This window comes from Branchiostoma floridae, chromosome 12 (assembly GCF_000003815.2).
Source record: "Branchiostoma floridae strain S238N-H82 chromosome 12, Bfl_VNyyK, whole genome shotgun sequence".
Classification (NCBI taxonomy): Eukaryota; Metazoa; Chordata; class Leptocardii; order Amphioxiformes; family Branchiostomatidae; genus Branchiostoma; species Branchiostoma floridae.
The window spans coordinates 22,020,278-22,033,127 of NC_049990.1; the positions used below are offsets into that span (position 1 = coordinate 22,020,278).

Here is a 12,850-nt window from a genome sequence, read left to right on the forward strand (position 1 = left end):
ACGTGGGATAAAGTGGGCCCGTATTGAAATGCAAATCGGCCTCTGGCCCCTGGTTGACCCCGCTGGCCCCGACCCTTGGTGGTCGCGCTGAAGAACGCCAGATGGTGACATTGTTCTTGTGCGGGTAGGAAACAATAGACGGATTGGTCACCGCGGCTTGGTATGCACACGGCTTGGGAGAGAGCTAACAATGCACTTGGAGTCAGGCCCGTGTGGAGTCAGGCCCGTACAGTGAGCGTCACACATTCTGAGCAGCTACAAGACAACAGAGAACGGTGCTGTCTGGACACTGCGTTGTACGTACATACATGGCCAGCCCTAACTCATTGGAACCGAGGAGGTAAGGAAGAAACGCAAAACCTTTATCAACAAGTTGAACAGGGTTCTTGGCCAAACGTTACGTGGGCTATAAAAGGGGGCCCGTTTTGAAATGCAAATTGGCCCGTGCTTGGTGTACACACGGCTGGGAACAAAACCAACTCTTCCGCTTGGAGAGGGCCGTGCGGACAAATTACAGTTACCACCACCCGCGTACCGAGCAGACAAGACAGCGGTGGCCGGACACTACGTTATCGGACATACATGGTCAGCCCTAACTTCTGGGAATCGAGGAGGCAAGGAGCAAATGTAAAAGCTTTATCAACAAGTTGAACAGGGTTCTTGGCCAAACGTTACGTGGGCTAAAGGGGGCCCGTTTTCAAATGCAAATTGGCCTCTGGCCCAAAGTCGACCCTGCTGCTGAAGAACCACAGATGGCCCTTTGTTGTTCCCTGCCAGGAGACAATAGACGGAGTCGTCGCCCAGACAATAGACGGAGTCCAAGCAAGTTGTCCTGCCTGCCGGCTTCGTTCCGCCTCACCAACTCGCTTTGGGCGGAAGTGGCCCGTTTTGTTATGCAAATGCCCATCTGCTCTTCGTGAAGGGACATGTCCATATTTGGCCAGCCAAATTTTTTCATCAATAAAAAGGCCACAGGCGAGACACCGGGCAGTAGTTACCAGCCTGGGTTCACCCTGAACTGTGCTCCGATTCTGGCGTGGAACCTACTTGAATGACCGCAGTACCGCTACAGACGGATCGTCTCTTTCTTTCGGTAAGTGGAAAAATTTCTCCGCTACCAAAACAAGTATTACCCACTGACAACAACGGGTTTTTTTTTCGTTTACAAAAGAGCACAGATACAATAGAAGCCCTTTCTTTGTTTGTCATGGAATACTGATGAGTGTGAGGTCGTCGCTCTAGCAAAAGCACTGGTACGAATTCAGCGCTTTAAACAAAACTCTGTATGTTCTTTCAGAACGCAGCAATGATCAAAAGTACAGTCAACTAGACATGGCGTTTACTTGTGATACGTGCGGAAAAACCTTTGCCCAAAAACGTAGTCTCACCCGTCACCAAAAGTCCCACGACCCGAACGCACCCACGTACGAGTGCGATTTTTGCGGCAAAAAGTTTCCTAGACGGGACAACCTACTGCAACATCGGCGGCTGCACGATAAACCCAGGCCGGCCCCCACGTTCTGGTGCCAGCCGTGCAATGTGGCGTTTGACACGGCCCATGCCCTGCAGGCGCACCGAGAAGCCGCACACCCCGTGGCGTCAACCTCCCGTCCACGGAAAAGGGTTTTCTCCGCAGACGGGGCCGGGCCCAGAGCGAAACGACGACACATCCAACCCGCAGGAGACGACGACGCATTTCCATTTGAGGAAGATCCGGAGGACGTGTCTGAAGAGCTGATTCCCCAGCACGAAGACGTGGCTGTTCAGAATCTGTACCGGCAGAAATGGTCCATGATCAGGACGCAGTTCAAGCGGGGCCACATCCAGGACACGTACAACTTTAGACTGGAGTCCGAAAATCCTAGCGATCTGGCCGACAACGTATGGGCCATTTTTGGCGACCAGCAAACCGTCTTTAAGATCAACCTATCGTTCGGGTTCATCCTCTTGGACGGAGAAACGGGGGCACTGCGATATTTTTACCCTTGTGAAAATAATAGCGGATTTTTACCAGAACCTGTCCAAGTGGAAAACGAGGATGGTGTCCGACGGTTCCTGGACAAGATAGAGGAGGTCGATCACATGGAGAAGGCGCAGCAGGAGCGCCCCAACAGTAAGTCCGTCCTGCAGAAGATGGTGAACGTCATGTTTTACGTGCACAAAATCAAGGAACATCCCATCGGTGCCCCGGGGACGCTGACAGACTACATCAGGAACAGCAGGTCCATCATCGCCCTTTATAGCGGAACGAACGGCCCGTACACGGACAAGCTCTGCTTTTTCCGGTGTCTGGCACTCCATCGGCAATGCGATCGCACCAGGCTGGAAAGGACGACCAAGAGCCTCTTCAACGAGTACCTGACGTGGGTGGGTAAGACGCCCAGGCAGTTCAAAGGCGTGTCCCTCAAGCACCTGGAGGACATAGAGAAATTGTTTGAGGTCGACGTGTACGTCTATGCTCTACAGCCCAATCGCGATGAAGACGCCGAAGATGACGATTTCTTTGCGGAGTTGGTGAGACGTCCCCTGTCTACGCACAACAACACGATGTACCTGAATCTCTGCGAGCAACATTACAGTTACATTAAAGATTTTAAGACTTACGCCAAGTCGTACGCGTGTCCGCAATGCGGAAAGAGGTGGACGCGCCGCGGCAATTGCGAAGCCCACATTCGCACGTGCGACGGTAAGGTGACCAAGGTGTATCCGGGGGGCGCCTACCATCTACCGCAGACCATCTTTGAAAAGCTGCAGGACGAAGGAATCGTCGTCCCCGAAGAAGATCGTTACTATCCCTACCGCGCCTGCTTCGATATAGAATGTCTTCTAAAACCACTGACTAATCAAAAGACGGACAAGATGACGTGGGAGGCGGCGCATGAACTCTTGAGCGTGAGCGTCTGCTCAAACGTCCCTGATTACACCGACCCAGAATGTTTCGTGTCCGAAGGCGACCCGACAAAAGTGGCTGAAGACTTGTTGAATTTCCTACAGCAAATCAGTCGTAAGGCGTACTCCCTTCTGTCGGAAAAGTTCCTCTCCGTATCGCTCAAGATGGGAGAAATTCGGCAAAGGGATTTGGAAAAAGAGGAAGAAGAAGAAGAGGAAACGGAAGGAGAATCCCCGCAAGACAAGGCAAAGCGAAAAGAAAAGCGCATGAAAGAACATTACATGACCAAAATGATGGAGGAACTGAACAAGTACATGAGTCAGCTGGTGGTCCTTAGTTTCAACGGCGGGAAGTATGACCTGAACGCCATCAAAAAAGTGTTCCTGCCGCTGCTGCTGCGATCGACCAGCAAACTCCGACCCATCAAGAAGAACAACACGTACATGTCGATTGAAACGGACGACCTGAAATTTCTGGATCTCATCAATTATGTGGCTCCGGGCTTCTCCTACTCTATCCTGCTGAAGGCGTACGGCTGCCAGGAGACCAAGGGATTCTTCCCGTACGAATGGATGGACAGCTTGGACAAGTTAGATGACACTCAGCTACCACCACGAGCCGCCTTCCATAGCAACCTGCGACAGTCCGACATCTCGGAGGAGGATTATCTGTACTGTCAGCGCGTGTGGGAAGAGCAGGGCATGACGACCATGAGGGACTTTCTAATATGGTACAACAACAAGGACGTTAGCCCCATGGTGGAAGCCGTACAGAAGATGACAGAGTTCTACCAGGACAAAGGTATAGACATGTTTAAGGATGGTATTAGCGTCCCGGGTCTAACACTTAAGTACCTATTCATGAACCTGCCGCACGATACGTACTTTACTCTTCCAGACAATGAGGAGGTGTACAGATTGTATAAAGACAACATAGTGGGGGGACCCAGCATCATCTTTCACAGGTACCACGAGAAGGGCAAAACCTACATCAGGGCCGACGAGATGAAATTGTTGGGCAGGGAACCGAAACCTTGTCAAAAGGTCATTGGCTACGACGCGAATGCGTTATATCTGTGGGCCCTGATGCAGGACATGCCCTCTGGCCATTACATTCGGCGGCGAGAAGACACGGGGTTTGAAAGAGAATATTCTACACCTCAGTGGGGACGAATGGCCGTCGACTGGTTAGACTGGCTGGCCCAAGAGCGGAACCTCGTCATTCGCCACAAATTCAATAGCACAGAGAAGCGCATCGGTTCACGTCGAATTCCGGTGGACGGTTTCTGTTCCGACACCGGGGAAATCTTTCAGTTTCACGGTTGCTATTGGCACGGTCACCGCTGCCCCTTAACTAAAGGCCAATTCTTCAACGATCGTCGCGGCAAGTCTTTCGCGACTTTGCGGGCGGAAACGGCCCAAACGACCGAGTACCTGCGAGCGTGTGGGTATACGGTCATCGAGATGTGGGAGTGCCAATGGAAAAACTTGGTAAGAGCCGACGTCCGATTGGCGTCTTTCTTGGAAGGCCGCAAGACTCCCACCGAACATCTTCCCGACATGACCGGTGAACGCGTCCTCCAGGCTGTTCGCTCGAAGGAGTTGTTTGGAGCAGTGGAATGCGACATCGAGGTCCCCGCGGATCTCAAGTCGCGCTTCGCCGAAATGCCTCCGATTTTTAAGAACGTCGTGATCTCCATCGACGACATTGGCGAGCACATGAAGGAGTACGCCGAGAAGCATCGCATTATGTCCAAACCCAGGCGATCGCTCATCGGTAGTATGTTCGGTCAAAAGATCCTCTTGGCTTCGCCCTTGCTCAACTGGTATCTCGACCACGGCTTGAAGGTCACTCGCATCTACCAGGTGATGGAGTACAGACCCAAACCCAGTTTTAAAGCTTTCGGAGATGCCGTTAGCGATGCGAGACGTAAGGGTGACGAGGACAAAACCAAGAAGATCATCGCCGACACCATGAAGCTGATCGGTAATTCGGGCTACGGCAAGACGGTCACCAACAAAGAAAAACAAACAGACGTCGAGTATTGCCAAGACGTCGTGACCGCCACTCGAAAGATCAACACTTCGCGGTTTCGGCATCTGATCGTGGTCAACGACAACAATTTCTTTGAAATTGAGTCGGCAAAGCGCACCATCAAGTTTAACCTTCCCGTGCAAATTGGCTTCTTCGTATATCAATACGCCAAATTACGTATGCTTGCCTTTTACTACGACTTCATGTTAAAGTTCGTGGACGTGTCCGATTTCCAGTACTGTGAAATGGACACGGACTCTGCTTACATTGTCATCTCGGCGGAAAAGCTAGAAGATGTGATCAAACCGGACATGCGGGAGTCGTACGACCGCGAGAAATCTGACTGGTTTCCCCGAACAGACACCAAACAGAACGCGGCTTACGACAAGCGCACCCCCGGGCTGTTCAAAGAAGAATGGTCCGGGAGCGGTATTGTCGGTCTGTGCAGTAAAACGTATTACTGTTTCGGCGGAGATGAAGCGAATGACGACAAGTTCAGTTGCAAAGGGGTGAGCAAACGGTGTAACGTCATCAACCACCTCAAGTACCTGAATGTCTTGCAGACCAAGAAAAGCGGTCAGGGCATCAACAAAGGGTTTCGCGTGCACAAAAACGAAATACACACGTACACGCAAACTCGAGATGCCTTTTCGTACTTTTATCCCAAACGAAAGGTAAAGAATGACAAGGTCACCACTCTCCCTCTAGATATTTAGAGCGGCTAGTGTGTCATATAATGCGCATAGATGTCTATTGTAAAGCAATCGTGTGATGATGAAATGCTGCTGCCATGACTCGCCTCTGTAGTAGATAGATAAATAGTACTGCTGGGCAGAGTTGACGTCATTTGCGGGTATGGATGCGAGAATAAAACATCCATGTCGGATGGTTCTAGCGGGCTGTTCTGGGTCTGGGAAATCTTATTTTGCTCAAAAACTACTGACGACGGGAGCCAGTTGGATTGATCCCGGGCCCTTTCAACACGTGGTGTGGTGTTATTCGGAGTTTCAGGACAAGCTGCACCGCGAGCTGACTTCGAAACTTGGTTCAAACGTTCAGTTCGTAGAAGGCCTTCCCAACAATTGGAATGACGTCATTAAGCCGTCATGCCGAAACGCGCTCGTGATTGATGATCTCATGATTGAGTCGGCCAAGGACACGGATCAAAGAGTTACGAAACTGTTTACCCGAGCCAGTCGTCATCGGGACCTGTCGGTGATTTTTCTCGTTCAGAACTTGTTCTTCCAAGGCCTGAGAACCATTTCTCTAAACTCCAGTTACATCGTCCTGTTCAAATCGCCAAGGGATCAAAGCATGATCACCACGTTAGCTCGGCAAATGTACCCGGGGCACGGCAAATTTCTTCGAGAGTGTTACGAGGACGCCGTCAATAAGACGACGTACGGACATCTCTTCCTTGACCTCCATCCCGAAACGCCCCAGGACCTGCGCGTGAGAACCAACATGCTGACGCCACAACCCCAAGTGTACCTGAGAAAGTGATAAAACGTTCCGTTCGTCTACGCCGTGGTCTCATTTTGCCGAAGATGTCGAAGAGGTTACATCGTCACGCCGATTGTCTTCGGGTGTTGAGCAAGGCCAACCCGAAATTGCGAAAAGCCATCCTGTCGTCCGCCCCATACCCACGACCAACGAATGCTAATCTATATATTGATAACAGTCCAAAAGGTTTGTCTATGATGACACAGCCGCCATGTTGGTCGGTTAAACTTAAACCTATCAATTTGCACCTGTTAACATAGTATCATACATTCAAATGTACCTGCAACTTGAAGATGTAACCAATCAGCATGGCGGACTCCGTACGTCAGAGTCACGTGGGTGCCAACAGCCTAAAACCCAGGTTCTTTTAAACGATATCCATCATGGGAGAGTATTGGCCACTTTCATTCATTCATTCATTAATCTTTCAGGGTAGTCCCTACAGTTTTGATAAAACTGATTTCCAAGGGAGCCACCTATCGTGCATTGCGCTAGTTCTGTGTAGTTTAATAAAAGCAAATTTAAGACTACGGGGAGTGAGTTAAAAAATCGTACCCCTTTTCATGTTTTTGTGCTATGTTTATTTTCTATGTCAGGCACCAAAGCTGGTGTAAAAACGTTCTGTGTGCATGATAAACAAACGATCGACCTTTACACCTTAGGAGATCTGTTCACACGGCCAATTCTCATCATAGAAAACAACATGGAGGTGACACAATTCCAACCTTATCTGTATGTTATATAACAACAGGGAACTTTGTACAAACATCAAATGCGGCGCGTTGACAACCCTGTTCAGATAGGCCGAGAAAAACACACCAGTCAAAAAATGCTTGCAGATTCGATGTAACTGCAAACAACAGCCCCACACTTGTTTATGATCTGCTCGGAGACGAAACAATGTGACTGCTGCAGTGGAACACGTGAAATGTTATACCGTGAAGATAACCGTTGTTTACATAACCTACTAACGCTATAGTAATCTATTCTCATGATGGCCTCCTTATAAACAACAGGTGCTTTATAAAGTTCCTGTGATTGGTCGAACTGTACGTAATGTACGACGAATTGCCAATCAACAGTCCGCTTATAAAGATAGTCCACAGGTTTCATCATTCATAGGAGCATTCATAGAAGTCTGGAAAGTACCGAGCTGAGAGGGAGACGACATGGGAAGCAAGCTTCGGTGCACCGTCATTTTGTTCGTCAGTGTTCTGGTTATCCTGACCAACCACAGGACCAGTGCGGAGAAGGTTCTAATGATCCCCCCACCAGCTTTGTACAGCCACTGGCTGGTACTGGCAGAAATCGGGCAGGCGTTGGTGGACAGGGGTCATACCGTCACCGCGGTTCTTCCCAGTGACCTTCTGGACACACGACTAGCAGAGAGGCCTGATTTTTCGTTTGAGACCTTTCAAGACCACGGAACCGGGGCACGAATCAAGGAATTTATAGATTATAACGTGGCAATGGCTGGACAAATGTCCGTTATCCAGACATTCCAATTAGGCATCAATGCGACCGCAACGACGACAAAACACTGTGACCTACTTCTGAGGGACAGTACCCTGGTGAGTCGCCTGAGGGCGGCACAGTACAGTGTGGTTATTCCCGACCCCGTCTACCCCTGTGGCGCTCTGATGGCAGCCCATATAGACGTCAATCTCCCTACTGTGGCCATCCTTCGTCATGATGTTCACTTTCAGGACGGTAAAGCTACAGGTGTCCCACTACCTCTGTCCTATGTAGCATCATTGGAACGGATTTCCTGATCAATGACTTTTCTGGAGAGATTTCAGAACGTTTGCTTTTACAGTCTTGTCCAGATGGCGAGACGCTGGTTAGCGGGGAGTGTGTTTGACGGCGTTGCCCGGGAGTACCTCGGCGAGGGAGTAACTACACAGAGCGTCATGTCCCGTACAACCCTGTGGCTGTATCAAACCGACCCCGTGCTAGATTTTCCCCGTCCAGCCATGCCAAACATGGTCCCTGTTGGCGGACTGAACGTCCGTGAGGTCGCCCCGCTTTCCGAGGTGAGTCGGACGAGCCTAAGTTGGCATCAAGTATTAACCGTTGGTCCGATACCCTGAGTACTATCGTTAGAAAGCGTGCCAGAGCTGTATAAAGCTGGGTACCAGATCAACTCCGAAAAAGCAGGCTTTAACGTTTAGTCAGTGATGTGTTAAATATAAACTTGCAATTCCCTCCAGCTACTAAGTGGGTGATGTTGCTACGAGACATCTGTCAACATTGAATATTTAGATCCATAACTAGCTTGGCATTTTACCAGCTATCAGATGGCATGCGTTTCATTCATCTAGGACCTGGAAGCGTTCATACAGTCTTCCGGACAGCACGGAGTGGTCATAGTCAGTTTCGGGTCGATTGTGAAGACCATGGAATCGGAACAGATAGAGGTCTTCACTGCGGCCTTCGCCCGTCTCCGCCAGAAGGTGGTGTGGCGGTACACGGGAGAGAAGCCGGCCGGTCTGGGTCACAACACCAAGCTGATGGCCTGGCTGCCTCAGAACGACCTGTTGGGTACGGCACACACTCCAGAGAGATAGCACACGACTTCATATTCATTATGATGTTTTACCAATAAAACAAAGCTATGACAGGAAACCTGAATGGAGGAGTATCAATCATACAACAACAATAATGATAATCCTAGCATGAAAGTTCATCTGTGTTGGTAAATGGCATTATGGATAAACTAAACTTTAACTAGAGTTCGGGGACCTCATACCTCCATGAAATATTTATCACTTTTTTGTGGATGGTATGTATGTTTATAGTCGGTTGTATTTGAGAGTAATGGTTATAAATGTTATGGGAAAGTATTGGTGTATTTATTTAATGACACAGAGGATGTCCATCTGATTAGTAATTATTAAAATGTGACACTTAATTGTGTAATGTGCGTTTAAGAGGTCGACGGCATATGGTAGCGTGGTGTTCCTTAAGCTTGATGTTTGGCATTTAAAATGTCTAAGGTTGTCAGCATTATTGAGCTTCGACTATTTGCCTCAGAGCGGTGTGGTGGGAGGAGTTGGGAAACTCAGAAAGAAGAAGGGATGTGGCCAACTTTAGTCAGATGGTGATTTGATTTTCCACCAATATGTCATAACATCAGCTGTTCACACGGTACAAAAACGAGATGCACACTTTCCTCTGACAGCCCTACACCAACTGTAAGATGAATACTTGGCGCCAACCCCGTCTGCTAAAAAACAAATACCATTGGCTACGAAAGAGACAACTAACAACTGTCCCTTATCAACTAACAACTGTCCCTTATCGTAACGAAATCAGAACATCTGTATCGCCCATAAAACTTCTGACACCCAACCCATCTAAGATGAGAGGACCTAATGGCATTTTAATCACCATGTCACTCAAATCAGCAGTACAGTATGTGAGACATCCATACCTGTTAAGCATTACCGTTAAATATACCTCAACTTCTTACAATTATACTTACGCTTCACATCTCCATGATGTCCTAAGCAGATATAAATAAAACTAATTATCATATTCAAAAAAACTCGGGGTTCCCCAAACTATCTGCTTGGAGCTAAGCCCATTAACAAATACTTAAAGCACGATGCCTGTTCCAATATATCGCAGATATAGGGGTGATTTCTGATATCATTACATCGATTATAATGACAGATACGGCGCCCAAAATCTCATCGATTCGAGCTTTTATCACACCCCACCAACACAACAAGTATGAAACCAATCCATCCAGCCGTTCTTCAGTACACAGACAGAGACACATAACAGAAAATATAACCTCCATGACATTTCATGGAGGTAACTACTGTGCCAACTGTTACAAATATTTCAAACAGTCCTAAGCAGACATAAATAAAACTACTGGGGGTTCCCCAAACAGCTGTCACCTCACTATCTGCTTGCAGCTAAGCCCATTAACAAACACATAAAGCACGATGCCTATACCAATATATCTCAAATATAGGGGTGATTTTTGATATTATTACGTCGATTATAACGACAGATACGGCTCCCAAGATCTCATCGATTCAAGCTTTCATCACACCCCATCAACACAACAAGTATGAAACCAATCCATCCAGCCGTTCTTGAGTAATCTTCTACACAGACAGAGACACATAACAGAAAATATAACCTCCATTCCATGACATTTCATGGAGGTAACTAACCAACACTACAAATAAGTTGGAACCTACCCCAAATTTACAGCTGACTCCGTCAGCCTTGTTCACGGAACGGACCCGTCTGCTGCAGCTTCAGGAACGTGACGTCGAAGACTCGTGACTGCAGCAGAGGGTCGTAAATGTAGATAGCCTATGTCGCCCCCCGTCTCTGTACAGCGATGGACGATGGGTGCGGATCCGATCCCTACGTCACGATCACGTGGATGCAAAAAGCCACAAACCCGGTTTCTTGATATAAATATATCCATCATGGGAGAGTATATCACACCTATCGTACATTAATTGGCTTAGTTCTGTACAGTACCAATGTAATTTCCAAACCATACTGAGGAACATCTATACTAAAAGTATCTTTTCTGATTTTATCAATTTGACACAGGCCACCCGAAGACCAGAGTCTTCATAACCCATGCGGGTTACAACGGCGTGTGCGAGGCGCTGCACCATGGCGTACCGATGGTGTGTCTGCCGCAGTTTGGAGACCATCCCGGTAACGCCGCTCAGGTGGTGGCCAGAGGGCTGGGGGTGAAGCTAGACATCAACAGGGTGACATCAGACGAGTTGTATCAAGCCATTCTCTATGTTCTCAACACCAACAGGTACTGCTGGTTTGCATGTAGTACCAGGCAGAATGCTATGAGTACGGGGCGTTTTCGGCACCAGGGACAGCACTGTGAGTGTGGAAATTGTTTAACACAAGGGACAGTGCTGTTAACGTTACCTGTGAGTTTGGAATGTGTTGAGGACCAGAGACATTGCTGTTAGTGTAAAAGTGATCAGCACCAAGGACAGTGCTGTTAGTGTAGAAAGTGATCAGCACCAAGGAAAGTGTTGTTATTGTGGAAAGTGATCAGCACCAAGGACAGTGCTGTTAGTGTGGAAAGTGATCAGCACCAAGGACAGTGTTGTTATTGTGGAAAGTGATCAGCACCAAGGACAGTGCTGTTAGTGTGGAAAGTGATCAGCACCGAAGACAGTGCTGTTAGTGTGGAAAGTGATCAGCACCAAGGACAGTGTTTTTAATCTCCACATTCAGTGAAAATGTTACAGTCGTCTCCATGCCTCAATCCACTGATATTATGCCTTTCCGCAGCTACCGTGAGACGGCAGTCCGCTTGTCCCGCCTGCACCGTGACCAGCCCCAGTCACCCATGGAGCGGGCCGTCTGGTGGATAGAACACGTCATCAAACATGGCGGACTGCCCCATCTCCGCGCACGCGCCGTGGAGCTGCCGTGGTACCAGTACTACCTGCTGGACGTGGCTACGTTCCTATTGGCTGTCTGTGCAGCTGTACTGGGGGCCGTGTGGTACAGCTGTTCCTTCATTTATGGAAAGTGCTGTTCTAAAAGTGAGCGCAAGCTCAAGTCACAATAGATCTAGACGTTTATGATAGATACCAGGCGGAAGAGAGTTAGAGAGAGAGTTATGGGGGCAGTTGTACTCCAGACTGCCCCCGAGCACTGTGTAGTTATCAGAATAGTGTGTTAACGACAGTAAAAGTCTCAATAAAAGAACTTGCAGAAGATATCGTGCACGTGTCTGTCTCTTTACCTCAACTTTATAGAAAGCGGACAGTCGAAATGTTGACAACTTGACACCATTAGGCCACAGCATGTAAATTTTATGGATGACATCAGCGCTTATTAATTCTCGCATGATTTCAGATAAACCATTTTTTTTCCTCTTCAGGGTTCGTTAGATAGACCAAAATAGGCAAACATGTAATGTTGTAGTCTTATAATCATACTTGTAGAAGTGACACTGGGGAGGTAGCCATGACTATAGTTGCAGAAGTGAAACTTGTTTGATAGTTGTAAAAGTGCTACAAAATATATCGCATGGAAGCCATAACTGTAGTTGCCAGCTTGGCAAGTGATACCAGTGTACCACACTAGTATCACTTTTACTCAAGTTTACACAAGTTCTCTTCTTTAATACAGCTGCAGGAATGAATGCCTCGTTAGTTGTGATGTCACAGTTTGCCACTTCAAATCTTGTTATGAGGTTTATGGTGTCAATTTTGAAAATGTAGCCATCTTATTTTTTGAACCATCTTGGTTTTTTTTCGCGCTATCTAATTTTTTGTATTCTGCATAGAATACCATCCATAATATTTACTTGCTGTGGCCTTAAATATGACGTTTACCAAGGGCTCATATCCGTTAATTTCCGCACGGTGACATTAAAGATTTTAATAGCAGTCCTCATTATGTTTG

General features: G+C 48.0%; 3 protein-coding genes across 3 annotated transcripts; all 3 read left to right on the forward strand.

The window, feature by feature from the left end:
- Positions 1-1,262: 1,262 nt before the first annotated feature.
- Positions 1,263-6,427, forward strand: LOC118427192. The gene is made up of 2 exons (XM_035836828.1): positions 1,263-5,519; positions 6,202-6,427. Exons 1-2 carry the CDS (start codon positions 1,333-1,335, stop codon positions 6,425-6,427), a joined length of 4,413 nt encoding a protein of 1,470 aa, XP_035692721.1. The 5' UTR covers positions 1,263-1,332.
- A 1,169-nt stretch (positions 6,428-7,596) lies between these two features.
- LOC118427193 (UDP-glucuronosyltransferase 2A2-like) lies at positions 7,597-8,199 on the forward strand. Its single transcript, XM_035836830.1, has one exon. The coding sequence runs from the start codon at positions 7,597-7,599 to the stop codon at positions 8,197-8,199; it is 603 nt and encodes a 200-aa protein (XP_035692723.1).
- LOC118427194 (UDP-glucuronosyltransferase 2C1-like) lies at positions 7,843-12,008 on the forward strand. The gene is made up of 4 exons (XM_035836831.1): positions 7,843-8,460; positions 8,749-8,968; positions 11,012-11,231; positions 11,726-12,008. The coding sequence occupies exons 1-4, from the start codon at positions 8,203-8,205 to the stop codon at positions 12,006-12,008; spliced, it is 981 nt and encodes a 326-aa protein (XP_035692724.1). The 5' UTR covers positions 7,843-8,202.
- The last annotated feature ends 842 nt before the right edge of the window (positions 12,009-12,850 follow it).

Excerpts from the sequence above, each read along its gene's own strand:
- LOC118427194 (XM_035836831.1), top strand. The coding sequence starts at position 8,203 with ATGACTTTTCTGGAGAGATTTCAGAACGTTTGCTTTTACAGTCTTGTC. Across the intron at positions 8,969-11,011 it reads GCCTCAGAACGACCTGTTGG|GCCACCCGAAGACCAGAGTC; the intron begins GTACGGCACACA and ends AATTTGACACAG. Across the intron at positions 11,232-11,725 it reads TATGTTCTCAACACCAACAG|CTACCGTGAGACGGCAGTCC; the intron begins GTACTGCTGGTT and ends GCCTTTCCGCAG.
- LOC118427192 (XM_035836828.1), top strand. The coding sequence starts at position 1,333 with ATGGCGTTTACTTGTGATACGTGCGGAAAAACCTTTGCCCAAAAACGT. Across the intron at positions 5,520-6,201 it reads GGTCAGGGCATCAACAAAGG|TTACATCGTCCTGTTCAAAT; the intron begins GTTTCGCGTGCA and ends TCTAAACTCCAG.
- LOC118427193 (XM_035836830.1), top strand. The coding sequence starts at position 7,597 with ATGGGAAGCAAGCTTCGGTGCACCGTCATTTTGTTCGTCAGTGTTCTG.